Source organism: Megalops cyprinoides, chromosome 3, assembly GCF_013368585.1.
Source record: "Megalops cyprinoides isolate fMegCyp1 chromosome 3, fMegCyp1.pri, whole genome shotgun sequence".
Classification (NCBI taxonomy): domain Eukaryota; kingdom Metazoa; phylum Chordata; class Actinopteri; order Elopiformes; family Megalopidae; genus Megalops; species Megalops cyprinoides.
The window spans coordinates 46,374,361-46,395,010 of NC_050585.1; the positions used below are offsets into that span (position 1 = coordinate 46,374,361).

Sequence of the window (20,650 nt, forward strand, 5' to 3'; positions counted from 1 at the left end):
TGATGCACCATTAGGCTTTAGCATAGATCACTTATAAGCTGTTATAAACTAAAGCGCTATTACTATTTTAGAGTCATTATTTCAGGGATGGATTTTCTGATCCTGAAGCTCATGTCTGATAAATTTTGGAGGGGCTGCGCCGGCTTTTAGCCTATGGGGTGCTTTCACGGTATGTACTGTACTTGTACAGTTTGTATCAGCTAGAAGAGGATCAGCCTCTTGAAATGTGCAGGCGTATTACACAACAGCTGGGGAGCAAAATGCCAGGATGTGGGCTTTCCAAGGCATCTGGAAGCACTCTCTGATGTGTGCTCTGTTCCCTTTCTGTAATGCATTTCGCACACTTCATATTTCAAATACCCTCATAAAGGGTACACCAGGCAAAGAGAGAAAGGGGGAGGGCGGTTATAGGCATTCCGCAGCAGTGCCTTTTCCGTACACACACAGAGAATAAGGGGGGTTTCTTCATCTGCTCAGCACTTCCTGATCTCTCTACAGTGGCACAGAAAGCCTTGTAGAGTGGAGTGAATCGTACAAATGGATCTGATTAAAAGATAGGTACTGTCGGACCACTGTCAGTGGAGTGTGCAGGGGAGGACAGGCAGCTCTGGGACCAGACAGCTTCCTGCTGCATCGGAAATACCAGCTGAAAGACTCAGAGCTTGGATTTAGATTAAGGGCTGGGCAGCTGAGTACGCACACACACACACACGCACACACACACACACATACACACAGAAAAATACACACACACACGCATACACACAGAAAAATACACACACACGCATACACATTGACATAGTACATCAACACATACGCAAGCAGAAAAACATACACACTTGCACACGGACAGACACACACACACACAGTCACACACACACATGCACACGCACACGCATACACACAGAAAAATACACACACACGCATACACATTGACATAGTACATCAACACATACACAAGCAGAAAAACATACACACTTGCACACGGACAGACATACACACACACACACCCAGCCTCCAGGGAGGAGGCTGAATTCTTCATATTGCTTGGGAAGAGGAAACCTTCCCTTGCGTAACCCCTGACAATAGTGAGCAGTGGCCAGCGCTGCTGCTGCCAACAGCCGAGGTCAGCCCAAAGTGAATGCTTTTCTTTATGGCTTAGCAAACAAAAGGGGAGGCAATGACTGTCACACAGCCTGAACACACTGCTGTCTCTTTGTCCTCCCCTCTGACAGTAATAAGACATATGTTGCTTTATAGAAAACATACTGACGTCCAAACAGCGGTGATGTCATTCGTGGTTAGCCACGGTTACTGCATTTGATTTCGTTTCAAAACTAAGACTGATCCGTGTCCATTAATCCAACTTATTCTGAGGCCGTTTCTTATGCAACAATCAACCTGAGTAATTGAATTTACCGTGACGATTTTTGCTCTTGTTCAGGCTGATTCATTTCAGTGACACAAGTTTAAAAAAAAAAAAAAAAAGCGCTGCACAGTCCCATTAATGAACAGTAGAGACAGAAGCAGCCCGTCCAGTTCTTAATTTGAAAGGCTAATTAGAGCAGCCTTGGTCATTGTGAAAGGCATGGCATTATATCAGTTCAGTCCTTTGATTGTGCTTTCCGTGTCTTAACACCAGCCTGGTTCCTATTCTCCCGGTGATTGATTTGCCTTGATGCTCTGCAAAGAAAGCTGACAAATACCCTTATATTGGAAGATTGGGTAGATAAACAAAACACCCATAAGTGAAAACAGCAATTATCCTGAGTTGTCAAAATAGTTTTTCAGGAATTGAACAGATCCACCAAATGGACAAAACTGTCAAGTGACAAATGTCTTCAGAGAAACCCAGAAGGTCTCAAAGGAGAGGTGGGGTGGGGCAGTAAAGAGAGGAACAATACGATATAAACAAAGAAAATCCACTTTGCTGATATGAAAATAAAAGTTGTGAGGAGACACAATGTGTTTTCTTTTTCCAAAGTAAAACTGAAAAATCGTGAAACATAATGTTCCTTTTTGATTATGAGTAAAAGCCAATCCCAGGAAGCAAGTTGATTTAATCAAGCAACTTCTGAATTATTATACATCGATTTAAAAATAGAAAATGAAAAACAGTTTGTTTCATATTTTAACAATAGTGTGCACTTTGGGGAATAAAAAAAAACATTAGCTTTGCCAGAATTGACTTGAATTAAATAAAAATCAGACAGCCACCATGGTAACCACTTAACATTTTATTTGATAAAACAGCTCAATCCAAGCCTAAGGCATGCACTTAATCGAAAGTCACTCCTATGCAAGTGTATGCTATGCATACTGCAAGGAGGACTTTGGATGACACTCTCTTCAACCTGTCTTGTAATTGATGCTTGGCAGTCAGAAAAATTAGCATAAGGTTATTTCATTCTTGCCAGGCTGGACATGTCGACAATATTCAGGTCCTGACCTTTCATTTCATTGTAGCCAGGCACAAGGGAAGGGTGCACAGTGACCGCGGTCAAAAGCTGCGTGTCAGAGGGTCGCCACTGTTTGGGGAGCGGTTCACTGTTTACAGCTGCTTGAATCAATTCACTTGTGGAAGAACAGGGTGGGACATGACCTGCAGGACATGAGAGAGAGAGGCTGTTTCTAAACAGGAATTGTCTAAAATCATCTCTGCCAACCCCAGATTTTGGATTTTACAGAGCTGCAGTCATAGGCTTTTTGGTCATTTAACTGTCTAATCCTATACATTCACTTCCCTGCTGCAGTATGTTTGGAAGTTGACAGTTGTATGTTCAGATTCATACCAAGCTCAACCACACAAGTTAGAGAGTCTCCGCTGGTAGACGGACACTACAGTGGGTTCCAGCGATCATGAGGGCATCCAGTAATCTGTCTGAAATCTCAGATCAGCGGTGAGGATCAAATAAAAGCTGTTTGGTCCATCTTGTGGTTGCCCTGACACTGGCAGACCTGTGGGATCTTCCACACTCATGAGTGTGCAAGGGTAAATATTGAATTGACCTTGCAGGCCAAAAATGCCTGTCTGTATTTGTCTGCAGCAGGGCCAGAGCACCCTAGAAAGTCACTGAGAAGCAGCTTGATTGTCTGTGTAGAGGCTTGCGTGGAAGTCATTTGTTGTTTTATTTCTTTTTTTCCCAGACCTGTGAATAAATGTAGCAAAGTAGTAAACTTTACAAGGTTTTCACATTTAAAAGGCCATAATTAAACACCCTTTGCTTTAAATGGGACTCATTAACGCTAATGGGAAACCCAGGAATGAATCTTGACAAAGCCTCGAAGTCAAAAACTATTAGCAGTGATAGGCTCCGTCAATAACCTGATGGTTTAAGGGCAACCATTAGCATTAGTTCTTCAGCATGCATTAAATGTGATGAACTATAAAACAAAGGTCTACTTAGAGCAAGATGTAGGCCCAGATTAAATCTAATGCCCTGTCCTTAACGTTGAGTAACAAATGTACATGGTGTTGCCGTTTTAAAGTGGTTAAACAACATTCTGAATTTGGTGGTCAAGGAAAATAATGAGAATGCATCTTCAAAATAAAGAAAAATAACATTGACATCACATAAATTTATCAGAGGTTAAGGGCTGACATATAGGTCCTCAGGCGGAAAGGAACGTGATTGTTATGGTTGCACTGGAATCAAACACCCCATACATACATGCTGACACCGACACATTCTGAGTGTTGGATTTTGTCGCCGGCTAGAAATCTCACTGGCAGCCCATTAGGCAGAGGGCAGATTCGCATTTGTCTTCGAGATACGTTTCGTCGTTACGTAATGCTCCCTATGAAAACATCCAAGGGTTGAAAGTGGACCCCTTCGCTCCGCGCTCCGGCTATGCTATGGATGAGAAACGGCCATGCTCTGCATGAGAAACGAGCCTGAGCAGACAGCGATTCCCAGCTGCGCTCATGGGAAAAGTATGCAACAGGCAGCAGCTGCCTTCCCAGAGAGTGTCCCTCTGGGACCAATACCAGCCTCTTCATGAGGTCATCAGGGTTCGGAGCCGCAACCCCCAGATCATAGGGGGCAACAATTAAAATCCGCCAACACCCGAACTGATGAGAAAATGGTAGGGGGATCCTTTATTTGTTTGACGAGCTTTTCTCTTATGTAGGACTCAACATATGAAGGAAACTGGAAGAGCGGCATATGTTTGCCGCATGTCATTTATCCCAATGTGGTGTGTAGCAAACGTGGTGGAAGTGATTCATGCGTCTCTTTGCTAAGTGATTATACTAGAAAGTCATCCCTCGAGAGACACTGCCCCCCAAGGCCAGGTGTCTGCAGCTTAGATGTCTGGGGTCATTGTAATATGAATTGGACACTGTTCTGGAAGCGTCCATACATATCCACAGGGGGGGATATTTTTTTCTACTTTTTTAAACTTGTGTTTTTTGTCTTGTTTTATTTCTTCTAGGCGTTAAGGATAATGTTTTCTCTGGGTAAGCCAATGCAACGTTTCCGCTAAGTATGTGCATGTTATTCAACTGCTCCTAAAATTATCTTCCTCTTTTTTTTTTTTTTGAGTTCCCACCCTCTGAGGATTGGGCACACTTGGACCGGTCTGTGGGAGGGAAAAGGGAATGCTTTTGCATTGATTTCATTATGATGCCATTATGCCTCACAGGACCGGTTTCGTCTTTTTATTTAAGAAATAAAGTATGCCTATTTCTAGTTTCAGCCTTTTTTGTTCATTTTAGTTTTGTTTCTCACTACTTTAGGTTAATTATTTATTTTCCAGATACTGGGGAAGTGTTTTCATTTGCTTTTAATAGTGTTTACATTGCTCCAGAGGCGTAACATCACAGTAATGATAATAACAAGTAAGTGCACTGTTTTATTTTCTTCCACAGTTAAGATCTCTGTCACTTTAATTCTAGCCAAACTGTCATGTCCATGCAGTTATGATGTCGGAGTACAGTTTTGAAAGCAGTGATATGTGTTCGTAAATCTGTATCTGAAGTGGCACTGACTTGCGCAGAAATTCTTTTAGGTTTCTAAATTATTTTGAATATGCAAAGAGGGCACACAGAGGAGGAAGGCTTTGTATTTAGAAATTCCTCTTAAATAGCAATGGAAATGCAAGCTGTGAAAATGGGTTTGAAGAGATTGGGCAACAGTTGAAATGGACGGGTGCTGTTCTCTGGATCTAAAGCTTCTGAGTTTGTATCTTAAATAGAGACCACTGCTTTGGCAGTGTAGCACAGTGGTTAAGGAGCAGGATTTGTGACCACAAGGTTGCTGGTTCAGTTCCTTGCTGGGGTGCTACTATTGTATCCTTCAGCAAGGTACTTATCCCCAGATTGCCTCAGTAAATATCCAGCTGTATAAATGGATAACATTGTAACTGATGTAAGCCGCTCTGGGTAAGAGTGTCTGCAAAATACTATAATGTACTTTTTCTGCTTCACCTCAATCTACCTAATCGCATGTGGGTCAGAGAATGTGTACTGTGTAGAACTGTAATTATTGTGAATCACCTTGGAAAAATTAATCAGCCAACGTATAAAAAGTAATACATGATGCTACATCATAGTTCCGTTAAAAAAAGCCATGTGAAGCTTAATGCTAAGTACTTCCAAAAATTGAGTTTGCTTTTAAAAGTGAAAAAGAAATATAAAAAAACTTCTACTGCTAGCACTGTTATAGTGATAGCTCCTTGGCAGTACAGTTTGTAGTATTATGGTCCTCTTTTTATTGAATTGATGTTGTGTGGGGTGGATCCCAAAAGGTTATACTCTATATTAGGAAATGGTGAACTGTGTTTACTTTGGAGCTTGTCTGAAACACTCGTCAAGTTTTTTTTATTATTATTATTATTTTCTCAATACGGTCCAACAGTTCTCATCTATCACTAAGGGAAAGAACAACCATCTCAACCTGCTTTTAAAATGTCTTGGAGAAGTAGAGATCTAAAGAGATTTATGAATACATAAATGAATTAGAAACAACCTGACTATCCTAAGCTGTATTACAAAATTAAAATTTTTGCCAGGTATTGAGCATGTAAGCATTAACAGATAACAGATTTTTGGTTATTTAACTATAACTGTGCAATGCCCAGGAGATTCTCTTTCTCCTGGCAGGATGGAATGGCATAGACTGTTGTTGGCAACCAGGAGTAAAAACACAGCACATGAACAATTATACCTATGACCTCATACTTCACTTTCCACCAACTCTAGCTGGCAAGAACTGGACAAGTCTCTTCCAAACTATGTCTGCTTTGCATAAAATTAGTGGATACTGACAAGGCGGCCCTGTGAATCGTAAAAGCAAGATATTTGTGATTGACCTTGAAATTGGCTTACTGAGCGCTGTTCCTGCCCGAGGCATGTGGTAGGGGTTACTGTTTTTGATTTGAGACTGGTGAACAGCCTGTCTTGCCTCTCATTTTCAGTGCCTCTCACTTATAATTGATGATTATAAAACTCCCCGACGCAAAGTGATGGAAGTATCATGTTGTGTGACCTTTGATATGACCGCTTAACTTCGCCGACTCCCGAGGATTGATACCTTCCATAATGCCTCCCTTCGCGTAGCGAGTGCATTCCTGTCACTATCACGTTTCCGTCAAGATACTTTTAAGGTTAGAAACGTGTCAGCCGTGGTGTTAGATGCTCTCTTCCTCCAGGGCCTCCAAGATGCTTTTTCATGTCAATGGGCTTTTAGAGCGAAGGAGAAGGAAGCCGTCGTGGTAGCAGGGCCTTGTGGGATTCGCCGTGGCACTTAGCTGATTCCAGGGAAACGTACGTGTGTGTGTGTGTGTGTGTGGCACACCCCCCGGGTTGGGCCGGGTCAGATCCGGGGCGAGCACTGCTTAATCAAGCCGCCGGAGCTATCAGCAGATCTGCACAGCTCAGCTCGGCACGTAGCACCATTAATGAAGCCCCTCCCAGCCCCCCCTTCCTGAGGCTCCCGAGGAGGGGCCGGGCCTAATCGCAGCTCCTGATCTGCTATCTGGACCCCAACCTACAACCATAACTTCCTCTGAGGCGGGCCCAAGTATTTGGAAAGGGAAGACCCTTTCCCTGACTCAGTCGATGGAAATTCGAAGCCTGCTGATACAATCACACTTACGCAACGTTACTGTACATTTTAATGGCTGGAACTACAGTAGTCCTCTATGCAAGCCTAATGGCCATTTACAGCAATTGCTTTTATCGGTGTGCTTCTGAGTGCCAGAGTTTTGTATATGTTAAAGTATTCCCAGTTTACCTTGAGATCTTCTTGATGCCTTTTGTTAGTGCACAGTGAAGGCAGGACTCACTTGTCTGGGGTAAAGTGGATTTAGCACATACAGCACAAAATAGTACACTACACTTAGAGGGCCTCATTTAATCCTATTAAAAAAGAAGATACTCAAATGTGTCAGGTCCCCAGGCCGACAATGCTCTCGATAAGGCAGCCTGGCTTCTCTGGTCGAACTCCAATCCCTCAGCCCAACGGCAAAGCAGCAAACGATGATACACTTGTAAAACAAATCACCCCTGCACGCTCGGTTACAATACGGACTTGATCGCATCAAACATGGCTTTGCGCGTTCCTCTTGCGTCAGCGGAGCGCCGCAGTGACATGATACTCGCTAAAATACCGCTGTTTACATTTCTGAGCCATCTGCTCAGTGTAGGCCGAACCCCAGCTGTCTCCCTTTGACCCTGGCTGCCTATGGGAAAGCTACCGCCGTCCCCGGCAGTGGGAGTTGTGGGTCTGCAGCGAATTCAAAGGGCAATTTCATTCCCACCATCTGCTCCTGGCGGTGTTCTGTTGTAGGGGATTTCAAAAGGTAAAAGCGGAGGGTTGGCACCTGCATGGGAGGGCAATAAAAAAGCACAATGGGCTGAAAAATGGCTGCCCTTTCCCCTTCTATCTTTAACGGCCTCACACACACACACACACACACACACACACACACAGGAACAAGAGCAATAGCCATCAAATTTCAATTGTAGATGTCAATTTCTAAAAAACCGTCGATCACAACTTACAGAAATATTCTACAGTTGGGTTTCTATGAGGAACACATGCTAGGCATTTGCTTTTAACATATGCCAGTACCTTTAAAAAAAAAGCTGCCAAACAAATAATTTTCTTTATATTTATTGGTTTTTAGAAATTGAAGCAAAGGAGGCTTGTGATTGGCTCAGAGCCGCTGGATTCCCCCAGTATGCACAGCTATTCAAAGGTAAATACTTTGTAAGATTTGTAATTTCATTTAGTTTAATTTAATTTCAATGAAGCCTGTAAGTCATTTTAAATATGCGTGAACCACACATATTGAAATCAGTAATAAACACTGGTAAATAACCATGTTTTTCCAAAATGATTTCTCCCAGATTGCCGGTTCCCCATCGACATAGACTGGGTGAAGAGTGATCACGAGTTTCTGGATAAGGACGCCATTGATTCTCTCTGCAGGTTCCGATTTCACATTATCACCAAAACAACACAGACACTTGCTCGCCTAACGAAGTGTGCTGCTTATTAAATAATGATGAGATTTGCTAACACTTGCAATTGCAGAGCGTGTTGAATTCACATGCTGTCGTTTGCTTTCAGGAGATTAAACACTTTAAACAAATGTGTGGAGATGAAGCTGGAGATGAACCGATCGCACAGGAAGGTGAGTTTTTAGTGGCAGGCCAAGGGCTGTTGGGATGAGAGGTCTGGCAATTTTCAATTTTCATCACTTTCATGAAAGCAATGAAGCCTCTGATGGTATTCTTTGGTTGCTTCATTTTGGAAATGACCCCCCGTGATGTCCGCCCTCGTTCCAGAGCGAAGACTCGGAGGACGAGGAGCCTTGCGCCATCAGTGCGAAGTGGTCCTTCGAGAAGCAGAGCAAACGCTGGTCCCGCCTGGAGGGCCTGGGCTTCCTGCCGGCGCCCGACAGCCCCCGTCTGAGCGAGACGACCGGCCGGGAGGCGTCCCTCGGCAGCGGTGACGGCGGCGGCGAGGGGCACGAGGTGAGCTCCCTGCACAGCTCCAGCAGCGCGGAGAGCGACAGCACCGGGGCGCCCCGGACGGCGGAGGAGCCCGAGACCAGCAGGAGCTCCTCCAGGTGCTCCTCCTCCTGCAAGCCCGCGTCGCTGGACAGCTCCTTCAGCAGCCCCCCGTCGCCCGGAGAGGTCCCCTGCTCCGTCATCGAGGAGCGCCCGACGGCGGCGGCGGCCGAGAAGCCCCCGAAGAAGAAGGGGCAGAGCCTGCTGAGGAAGATGGAGAAGCTGCGTCTCCGCAGCGCCCCCCGCAGGCCGGCGTCCCGCGTGGACAGGGCGCTCATCAGTGGCCCGCTGCTGCAGGAGGGCTTCGACGAGGAGAAGCTGCGCCACCTCAACTGCGTGGACCTGGCGGAGCTACGGGACAAGCCGGGCAGCCCCCCGTCGTCCTCCTCGCCCCCCTCGGGAAGCAGCAGCAGCAGCAGCAGCAGCGGCAGCGGCAGCCCCTCCAACGGCAGCAGCGCCGTCAGCACGCCCAGCCCCGTCACCCGGGTCCGGAGCCACTGCCGCCGGGCCGGCCCGCAGAACCAGGGCCAGCCCCAACACCGGGCGCACATCAGCGAGCAGGATTACCAGAACGAGAAGAACCACGAACAGAGCCTGGTCTTTCACGTCCCGCAAGGACATAAGCCGGGGACATTCCCCATGGCTCTGACACACAACGTCCTCTCCCCCATAGACAACACATCGGTGAACTGGAGGACGGGCAGTTTCCATGGGTACAGAGGCCGGAGGTGCCAGAACAGCACCTCCCAGGACCACAGCCCGGCCTGCAAAGACTACAAGCCGGCCCGCAGCCCGCTGGCGACGTTTGACAAGCGCATCAGCATCTATGACAACGTGCCTGGCATGCCAGCGCGTGCCGACAGCATCGGGGAGACCCTGGAGTTCGGCGACGACGACGTTTTCTCTGCACTGGACAACGTCATGGAGCGCATCAGCGGGCTCCAGCAGCTGGTAACCACCTGGACGGAGAAGCTGTCGGACGACGGCGACTCGGACTCTGCCAACAACTCGGCCTCTCCCTGCCCGTCCTCTCCGAACGACATCCACCTGGAAATCAAGAAGCACGAGGAGACGGACCCTACTATTGCAGAGGAAGATGCTGAGAGCTACCACCCTGTGCCAGATGATTTAGAATGCGCATACATCTCTTTGTCTGGAGAGCAGTCATCACTACAGCACGGAAGGTAAATTCACAAATGCATATTTTTTATTTACATAATCACAATTAGTAAGTACAATGAAACAGATGCCAATTTATGGTGTCCCTTGACTCACATAAACTTAATCTGTCACATACTTCCAGTACTCTTCAATATCCCTTAATTTACTAATATTTACAGACAGAGGCAAAAATCACTCCGTTGTAATAAGTCTTAAAAACATGCGAGTAATCACAGGAGACAGCGTCAACAAAAGTGAATTTTGCACATTTTTGTTATGTTATTATTACGGTAAGTAATTGTGAAAGCCTAGAAGCATAAAAACCCTGCAGTGAATGGAGGCAGACATTAGTCACTTCCTGTACCACACACCCTCAGCAGCCTTGGGAACTGCTGTCATCGAGTGCAAATACATTAAACATCGCTGTTGTTGTGTCTCCAAGGGAGCATGAGCTTCGCTGGTCCAGCGAGCAGAACCTGCACCCGGAGCACCACAGCACCAGGATCGAGGGCCTGTCCGCCTCCCACATCAACCTGCTCCAAAAGCTGTCCCTGCTCAAGCTCACCGCGCTGATGGACAAGTACTCGCCTTCCAGCAAGCAGGGCTGGAACTGGTAAGGAATCTGGCCCCGCCGTTTGGAGACTCACTCGCGATTTACCCCCACGCTGCGACCTTGTGAGATTCGCCATGAGACAAAACAAGCGGATGTTTTTGGAAACGCTAAAACAAAGAGGGCGAGTCTCTCGTGCGTGATCGCGCGGGCCCGAATGACAAAGTACAGCCTTCAGCTGAGATTCCAGGCAAAACGATTTGCAGGTGCCCGTCTTACCTCTGACCAGACTGCCCCGCTCCAGTACGCAAGGATGATATGTGGCTATGTGTCTGAAGAGATAATGTGGAAGACATCAGTGCCCCCCCCTTCACAACTGATAAGCCTTGCAAAGAGTCTGCCACATTAGACATGTTAGACATGGAAGGAGTCTATTGTATTCAGGTGACACCCAAATGAAGGTTATCTAACTTTATTTCAAAGTGCATTATATTTCAAAGATAAAAACTATGATGAACATCCTCTCCATTTGTGATGCAGAGTTTTGCAATCTTTTTTAGAGCCCACCAGTGAAACGAAAACTAGAATGTACATTAAACAGTGTTTTCCTTGACCGTTTGTTTCATGTTGGTGAATAGCAATTGGGAATTGGCTGTGTCAGATGATGTTGCATGGTAAATGCAAGATGACACGTTATGTTCCAGCAAGCAGCAATTCTGATTTGTCACTGAGAGTTACTGTTTACATTGCGCGTGTTGATTCCCTGGTTGCCCTCGCAGTTTCGGACCGCATCTCAAAACCCGAGTTCCCTTCGGAACAATTAATAAAGTGTTTGACATTATGCATTTGTGTAGCGAACTGGAGTAAAACTGATTGCTTAAGGCGAAGGGACAGCGTAATTGACTTTTTGAGAGGAGAGTAATTGGGCTATTTGTTTTAACAATCATTGAGCTAACTACAAAGAAATACCTACTTCAGTCTTTCCCCCACACTTCCATTGATCCCTTACTTCTGTATGCAGCGCCTTCACTGCCGCGGAGTGGCTTGATTTAAGATAAGTTTTGTCTTGCATTAGTTTTGGGCCAAACACTTCTTCCAGACTTTCCACTCTGATGAATCATATCTGATGTTGTGTGGGTCTGGTTACTGCAAGGTTTGGGGTGGGGTGGTGGGGTGGTGGGGGGAGGGGGGGAGGTTGCTGGGTCTCCACACAGATAAGTAATCATATTTGATCATCGCTGGTACTCTATTAAGCTAATGGAATGAGGTGGATGTGGACTTTAATTGAACAGCCTCCCTCTGTGTTAAGGATGGAGAACTGGAATATAAATTAAATACTTACTGAAGTTAACCCTATAAAAGAGCTACTCTGCTGTGTACATCCAGCTATGTTCTGGAATCAATGGTTTTGATTGGCTTTCAAGTTTTATCTCCTGCTTCTTACTCTTGATTGATAAGAAAATGATGAAAATAGGACAGAAAACAGCATGTACTTCCCCAGCCACATTGCCTGTGTCAAGAGATTTCAGACTCTAATAAAAACACACCTTTCAACATTTATATCAATTTAGTGTTTCCTCACCTAAATGTCACAGCAAAGAAATAGTCCTGAAAGAGAAACGCCAGTATTGCTGCTGAAATTAATCATAACTCATCTGCAAAATATGTATTTAAAGAATTAAACCTTCGGCTGTTTGAGCGTGATGGCTTTGTCACTAAGCAAAAGACTAATCCTGTTCAAATCTAAGGTACATGACTCAGTTTCCTATTTTTTTTAAATCTATATCTAAAATGCTTTGACTGTTGTATACTGACAAACTATCCCACAGAGAACTGTGACCTTCAAGCACGCTCATCCTCTTTTCAGGACTGTGCCAAAGCTTATGAGGAAGACAAAGGCCCTGGACTCCAAGGATAGGAGAGTTTTTGGGGTCCCACTGCTGCTGTGCATGCAGAAGACTGGGGACCCCCTGCCCCGAAGTATCCTGAAGGCCATACACTACCTGAGAACAGAGTGTCTGGACCAGGTGAGTATAAGTGTGTCCAGTGAGACACAGAGTCTGAAATTCACTTCTAATATTGTGACTCCGTGTATGCTTGTAAGTTGCTTTGGATCAAAGTGTCTGCCAAATGAATAAATGTAAATGTAATTCAGGGTTGCCAGTAGAAAGGCTGCAAAACTGCCTTATGAAAACTGTCTTATATGATTATGGAAGATGTTATAATGATTTAGCTTGACGTGCAGTATTGTGCAATGTTGTGGATGGTTATGCTACACTTTGTTTTAGTTATTTGTGTGCAGCCTCTGAGGGCTGACATAGTATCTGTAATGTGGAAGCAGTTAAGTAGTACAGAAATACACATGCACACTCACATACCCCTACCCACCCACATGAACACGCACTTACTCAACCACACACACACATACACACAGGCACAAATACACCCTCTCTCTCACACCAACACTCTCACCCTCAGGTTGGCTTGTTCCGCAAGTCCGGAGTCAAGTCTCGGATACAGGCCCTGCGCGAGATGGTCGAAGCGGACCCGAACGGCGTGAGCTACGAGGGACAGTCGGCGTTCGACGTGGCCGACATGGTGAAGCAGTACTTCAGGGACCTGCCAGAGCCCATCTTCTCCAGCAAGCTCTGCGAGTCCTTCCTCCACATCTACCAATGTAAAGGCCAACGCACAACACGTGCCAGTTCTGCATGCAATGCATTTTGATTTTGTGTTCGGAGGCAGTGTAGCATAGTGGTTAAGGAGCAGGGCTCGTAACCAATAGGTTGCCAGTTTGCCAGTTTGCCAGTTCTCCACGGGGGGCACTGCTGCTGTACCCTTGGGCAAGGAACTTAACCCACAATTGCCTCAGTATATATCCACCAGTATGAATGGATAACATTGTAAAAACCTGTGATTTATGTAAGTCGCTCTGGATAAGAGCGTCTGCTAAATACATGTAATGTAAAATAATGTAATGCATGTCTGCAGCGCTACTACCCTGTGTCATCTTTTGTGTGGTCAGACTCAACCTCTCGCGTCTCTTACCTCGGCAGATTTCCCCAAGGATCAGCAGTTCGCCGCGGCCCAGGCGGCCATCTTCCTCCTGCCGGACGAGAACAGGGAGGCCCTTCAGACCCTGCTCTTCTTCCTCCGGGACGTGGTGGCATGTGTGGAAGAGAACCAGATGACCCCCACTAACATCGCCGTCTGCCTGGCCCCTTCCCTCTTCCACCTGAACACTCTGAAGAGAGACAGCACCATGACCAGGTACGCGTGGTCCATGTGGCCAGAGCAAACTAGCAGCAGATCCTGGACACCAGATGCGGGAGCTTACACAACTCGCTATCGTTGCGTAAGATGCGCTCTGGTTCAGATTACCCCAAAAATCTACTGTATGTTCTTTTGGGACCGGGTCCATATTTTATCCGTTTTTATGACATTAAATAAATGTCAGAAGTGTCCCATTTCACAACAAAGCAGGGCTCACCGAATACAAGGCAGCCAAAAAACCTATTTCCCTGTTCTTTAATGAATAGCTTTCAGGCACGTTTAGTGTGAGGGGTGCTTATGTAATCCATCACAGTCATACATCTGGCTTTAATTTTGTACAGATAGAGGATATATTATATCTATAATTCATTTCAGCTGCTTATTGAAAGATTGGAGAGAGGGAGTGAGTGAGAAAGACACTCAAACAGGGAAATTTTGATAAATTTTTTAAAACGTGTATTCTTTGAATGTTGTTTTGGAGAGATAACGATATCTGGGGTGCTTGGCTGTGGCTCTCTTGAACTTGAAAGGAAAAATGCTCGTTCTGGAGTAGAGTCTCTTCTTGCTGTGTTTGAAAGATCTCTCTGTGGTGTTGGCAAGGCAGGGAAGGAGTGTTGCAGTGATGTCACAGACGGAGACTTCTACTCCACCTTCCAGTGCGAAACAATCGTCCTCTGTGTGCCCACGCAGCACAAACGGCGTCAAACGGCCACTTCCCGCTGAGCCACGGGAGGAGCACCATGAATTAGAGCAGCAAACCGTGACATTAATGCCATGTGCTTGGGAAAATGATCATCTTTCATGTGAAACTAATAACTGTAAACAAAACCGAGAGAGAGGTTATATTAAGAAAAAGATTCCCCAGTTAAATAAACACGGATATGCATGTTGTCACAAACTAGCTACCCTGGGCTGAGAACAACATGATCATAAACTGTGAGAGTAAGAAAACAAGACAAACAAATCCCAAAAGTGGTGCAAGACAGACTTCCCAATCCAAGACAGCCAGGGTATACTCACTGACTCACCGACTTTTGAGATCTCTTCTTGGGCCAACTCTGTTTCCTGGGCACCAACAGCCACTAGAGCCACAGCAGTGGGTTGTTACATTTAGGAATCACAATAGCAGTGAGTGTAAGTCACAGCTTCAGGGAACTGAAGGAGGACTGTAACTCCAAAAGGCAGGCTTGTGAGTCCCAGCAAATGCAAACTGCAGTACAAAAAGACCCAGCGCTTACAGTTGTTATAGGCCCCGCACAAACACCATCTACCGGTGTCTTGGTGTAAAACAAACAATATTATACAAAACAACTGAAATCATTGTACGTCCCAACACAAATGCTGCGGATCTCACAACAAAAGAGCAATCTGCATGCTCCAGATCAAACTGAAAACAAACTGCACCAAACCAATAGTCACCAATGTGTCCGTCAAGTTTAAGTTTGCTGCCATGGGTTTATGCCTACCTGGAAGGGTGGCTGCCTCTAGCTGCATGGTTACATCAGCAGCACATGTCAAATCAAACAAATAAAACAAAAAAGTGTGTGCATGTCATGTGCCTGTGACCCAGTCCTAACAATATCTGGACGCTTACATTCAGAGATACATTCGGGAAGTGAAAACATGTGAGTCCTTCTAATAGGAAATATACAGATATTAAATGAAACCTTGAACTGAGTTTGAATTTTAGTTCAGACCTCTTTACTCTGAAGCAGCACCGTTGCCGGTGGTACCCGCAACATCAGTTTGGTTTGCGCTCCATGTTCAAAGGCTCCAATAGCTACAGGACAAAATAGGGACTGACAACCGAAGACAAGCGGAGAGACAGGAGTTCCACGAACGTTCCCCAGCGTTCTACAAACCTCTGAAAGCAGCGCGCCCTCTTTCTTGTTTATTTCACTGCAGGTCAGGCCACAGGAAATACAGCCTGGGCAGGCCGGATCAGAGAGACTTGAGCGAGAACCTGGCCGCCACACAAGGACTGGCGCATATGGTGGCAGAGTCTTCTCGCCTCTTCCAGGTATGTCTTCTTCTAGGCTATACTAGCATGATAATCATCTTGACATGTGCAGGTATTGTATGAACTTGTCTACATTCAGAAACATAGAACATTCTCATGAGACAGTGTAGGTTGTCTCTTATCAAGCTTTTTGAACAACATGTACTTGTGTTTAATTTAGATTATAACAGGCTGGAAAGTCAAGTGTGTTTCTTAGAGATAGTGTCTAAATTTGACAACTTATTTGCATATTTCATTGCTGTTTATCCTCAGGTACCAAAACACTGGTTAATCCAGAACCAGGGCGGCTTGAGTGATGAGATTCTTCATTTCGGAGGGGGACAGATCATACCCTCGGAATCCGGGGAGAATGAGCTTGACAGGCGTGCTGCGTTAGAGCTCTCCATACAGAACTTACTGAGAGAAGCCAGAGAGAAGTTCCGGGGCTGGGTGTCTTGTTCCACCTCAGATCACATTGAGCTGGCATTTAAAAAGGTGCGGACCGAAAATCACCATGCACACACACACACACCTTCTCTCTTACTGCCCAACAGGAACAACACCCAGCACAGAACACCCATGGCTGCACAAAAGGAATAGCTCATTACTAAAATATCTTAATGCTGACTGTTTTTTTCTAAAGATAAATTGTGTGGTTCTTATGGTTCATGTGAAGTCCTTGCATTTGAAATTTACATAGTAAGAACAAAACTTGTTGATATTACTATACTTATAAAAATATTAATTTCATCAAACGAAGAAGTGTTTGCTAGAAGAAGAAAAGAATTTTGATGCAGTCATTGGGTACAAAGGGCATGCATGAAGAAGCCAGGTTACATTACATTACATTTATTCATTTGGCAGACACTTTTATCCAAAGTGACTTACAAGTGAGGCAGAGTACAACACAAGCAAAAGTCATACATGCAGTCACAATATTTGAAGCGCTGCATGATTAAGTTTCAATAGTTGGCCAGATAAGGTACAAGCTAGCTGGTAGAGATGCTTGGCTGGTGAGCTATGTGGCTCGATTCCCCCACCCCTGCTGCTTGCCCCACACACCACAGCAGCAGTGGTTCTGTGTGACATCTGTAACGGGCTTGTTGGGTTGGAGGACAAGGCCCTCAGACTGTCACCTCTGTGCCGGCAGGAGGAGGACGGTCACCCCCTGCGCTCGTGGAAGGCGACGGTGGAGGTGGAGGCTTCACAGGAGGAGGTCGTGCACCGCGTCCTTCGGGAGCACAGGCTGTGGGAGAGGGACCTGCAGCACTACAGGGTGGTGGAGACCCTGGACAAGGACGCCGAGGTCTACCACTACGTCCTGCAGGGCCTGGGGCCGCGCCCCCCACAGGAACACCTGGTGCTGAGGTAATGAGCCATCTCCCCCCCCATCGCTGATCCGTTGAGAAATGAAAAATTTTAAAAAGCAGCAACAGTCAGAACCATATAGACGGAGGGAAAAAAAAAATGAACAAACAAGTCAAGGACACCAGTTCCAACTGGATGGTCGGGCACCAGACTCGTGACTTCTTGAAACCCGCACCCCAAAAAAAATTGTATACTCTCGAGCAGAGCAATAACCTGAGTCATTTGGCAAGAGCTCTAGTTATGCATGCCTGAAGTGTAAGCAAGCCTGGGATAGGACTGTTTTGCTAAGCGAGTGAAAAACCTAATGCACAGAGAACACAGTCCCTCGACGGTTTGTCTCATTGATTTATGCATGCGATGCGTCCGGTTTCACATTTGCCACAAAGATGAACTTCGTTGCCTCGGGCTGCGAGCTCGTGAGCGCAGATTAAGGCTCGCTCCCATGGCGACCGCGGGAATGCAGTGCTGTCTCGTTGCCGTCGGGAGGGGCTGACTTCCGTGGTTGCGTTTCGTCCTCTCTCTGTCCCAGGACCTGGCAGCGCGACCCGTCCTCTGGCGCCATTGCCGTGGCGGCCGTGTCCACGGAGCACCCGGATGCCCCGCCCGAAGGCGTGAGGGCCCACGTGCTCACCTGCCTGTACCTGATGGAGGCCGCGGGGCTGAGGAAGACGAAGCTCACGCACATGACCCGGATGGACACTGGGTGAGCGGCACCACTCAGACCTGCCAGAGAGAGAGAGAGAGAGAGAGAGAGAGAGAGAGAGAGAAGGAGAGACAGAGAAAGGCAGAGAGACAGAGACAGAGACATTACATTACATTACAGGCATTTAGCAGACGCTTTTATTCAGAGCGACTTCCATTGCACAAGAGTCACTTCCATCACAGAGAGGGAGAGAGAGACACTGTGAGAGAGAAACAGAGAGATAGAAAGACAGAGACAGAGAGAGACAGAGAGAGATTCAGAGAGAAAGAAAGAGAAAGAGACAGAGAGAGAGGTATAGAAGACTGGCTGTTCATCTGAGCCATTCCAAGAACATACAATGTTGTTATTTATATGATTTAGTGCTCAACCAAAGTTCCCACAGATTTGCGGCTGTTTAGATGATCAATTTACTCTCTGCAGGGGGACTCTGAATTATTCTAAGGCCCCCTGCTGTTCCATTTGTTTCAGTAGATTTAATGAAACAAGCAATATAATAGAGAACAGGTGTCTGGAGAGCACTCGGCGTACTGTATCGGAGGGCTCTTGCACCATATTCCTTCAAACTGTTTTACTGCTTTATTCTGTATCTGAAGCAGTTGGTTATTCACTTGGAGACAAGATACATAAATACTTTTAAATGAGGAGGGCAAAAGAGGGCCCACTATCATTAGTGATGCGTAGGATGATATATTATACGCAATTTCTTACTTAATTAAAGGTACATGCTAAAACTAAGTGTAAACTGAGCTGATTACTTCAGCACTCTACAGTCTACCAGTGCTTGGAAATTTAAATGGGAAGCTCCTGGCCAAGGGCATAGGAAGAATTTACCATGACATTAATTTTATGAGTTCTTGTTTACTGAACAGGGGACGTTTGCCTGCTTCCTTTAGGGCTGGTTGGCTTTAGTTTGTAGGCTAATGTGATTCTGCTCATTAGCACAAGAAGAAACTGTAAGTGTCCTTGGAGAAGGTTAGCTAAGTAAAATTGTCTTAGGTTGAAGTTTTTTAGGCCCGTCTGTTTCCTTCATAGAAAGCCTGCAAGTATTTGCTAATCTCTAATGTAATGTAATTTCTCACCTGCAGGGGGCGATCACCAGAGTGGTACAACAAGGTGTACGGACACCTTCTTTCATTCAAGATGGGGAAAATTAGAGACTCCTTCAAACCAGACATGAAAGAAACGAAAATATGAATGGGCAGGGAGAAGACTTCATCCACTGAGAAAAGCTCAGCCACTTTAAGACACTTACCTCCTTTCAGAAAGAAATAATTAAAATGCAGCCCTCAAGGAATTCATTTACATGAAGGACAATTGGGACCCCAGCTGTCCAAAAGCTGCGAGGCGAAATAAATTACACCTCTAGACAAACAGTGACGATTGTTTGATGAGCTGTTTTAGAGGAACCAGTATGTTCGCATTATCAATACTGACAACGGAGACTGTCAGAGTAATGAAATGTCTTATCTTATTTGACTGACTGTTCGAAGGGCAATGCATTGCAGGAGTTTGTAAGTGTTCCTGTCTCACTCTTTATTTTAGAGTTAAAACAAGGCTTCTGTGACAGTCCACAGGCATGATGTTTGAACCTACCTCTCTGAGGGCTTCCCTGATGGAGAATATGACGTTTGCAGAGGAAAATACTCTGTTGTATTAATTTGAAGAATGCTACAGGCACTCTTTGAAGAATGGGAGTGTGGTGTGAAGATTGTTTTGTACTTTACCTACCCTGACTGATATTCAACAAGACAGGTTGCTGTCCCTGTAACTCTTTACACTTATGGCCATTCTCCAGTGCTTCCAAGCACCGTGTCTAATCAGTTTAGTTCTCTATCTACACATATATCTGACTTGCCATGCTACGAAGTGTTCTTGGAATAATGAATTTAAGTGCAAGCCTTCTGAGATGTTAACTTCAAAAGATATTGCCATAGGACACAAATAAGCATCATTTACTCTGTAATGGAAGGTAAGTCTGTGAGTGTATATATTTAAAAATGTGTGATCTATACAATTCTATTTTTAAAACAAAATATTGTCTCAAGATTATTTATCTGAATATTTTTATTCAAACATTAACAAAATTTTATTGAAACATATATCAAGCATAAAGGAAATTAAATCATTTTCTTCTTTTGTAAATATGTTTTGTAAATTATCTTGTTTTCATATTTTAATACAATACCCACGATGCACTGCAAACAAAAGCCATAGATCTCAAAATGTATTCCAGAAATACTCTTCTGGGAAACTAAAATTGTGAAACATCAAACACCAAAGAAAAAATATATAGCATGACAATTTATTATATTTCACTCATTGAAAAGAGCTTTTTTTTACAATTGCAATTCCTTCTCAAATCCAATTATGTTTATATCAAGATGTTTAAATTATTTATACTTTTACACTTTTTATTAATCTAATTTGCATTTAAGTTATTATTGATGCGCATGGAACCATCTTGTGAATTTTATGACTAAATATTTACTATTAAACATTCAAATGACTTTGAGTATTTGACGGGCCTAAGTTTGAATGAATGTGATGACAGTATTTGACATGCCTTGGTCATCTTAT

At 45.0% G+C, this 20,650-nt stretch overlaps 1 protein-coding gene across 2 annotated transcripts in view; it reads left to right on the plus strand.

Annotated features, from left to right (window-relative positions):
* Positions 1–20,014, plus strand: part of si:dkeyp-23e4.3 (rho GTPase-activating protein 7) — a 43,887-nt gene extending 23,873 nt beyond the window's left edge. The window contains exons 1-14 of one of the 2 annotated variants that reach the window (XM_036524906.1): positions 4,687–4,840; positions 8,131–8,202; positions 8,354–8,435; positions 8,577–8,640; positions 8,795–10,203; positions 10,623–10,793; positions 12,598–12,757; positions 13,209–13,407; positions 13,787–14,000; positions 15,909–16,023; positions 16,276–16,497; positions 17,153–17,370; positions 17,900–18,073; positions 19,159–20,014. In XM_036524906.1, coding sequence (XP_036380799.1) covers positions 4,828–4,840; positions 8,131–8,202; positions 8,354–8,435; positions 8,577–8,640; positions 8,795–10,203; positions 10,623–10,793; positions 12,598–12,757; positions 13,209–13,407; positions 13,787–14,000; positions 15,909–16,023; positions 16,276–16,497; positions 17,153–17,370; positions 17,900–18,073; positions 19,159–19,267 — 3,222 coding nt within the window. In that variant the 5' untranslated portion in view covers positions 4,687–4,827 and the 3' untranslated portion in view covers positions 19,268–20,014. Of the gene's footprint in view, positions 1–4,686; positions 4,841–8,130; positions 8,203–8,353; positions 8,436–8,576; positions 8,641–8,794; positions 10,204–10,622; positions 10,794–12,597; positions 12,758–13,208; positions 13,408–13,786; positions 14,001–15,908; positions 16,024–16,275; positions 16,498–17,152; positions 17,371–17,899; positions 18,074–19,158 lie in introns of those variants that run through there. The other variant, XM_036524905.1, reaches the window with a different exon arrangement.
* Positions 20,015–20,650: the final 636 nt, after the last annotated feature.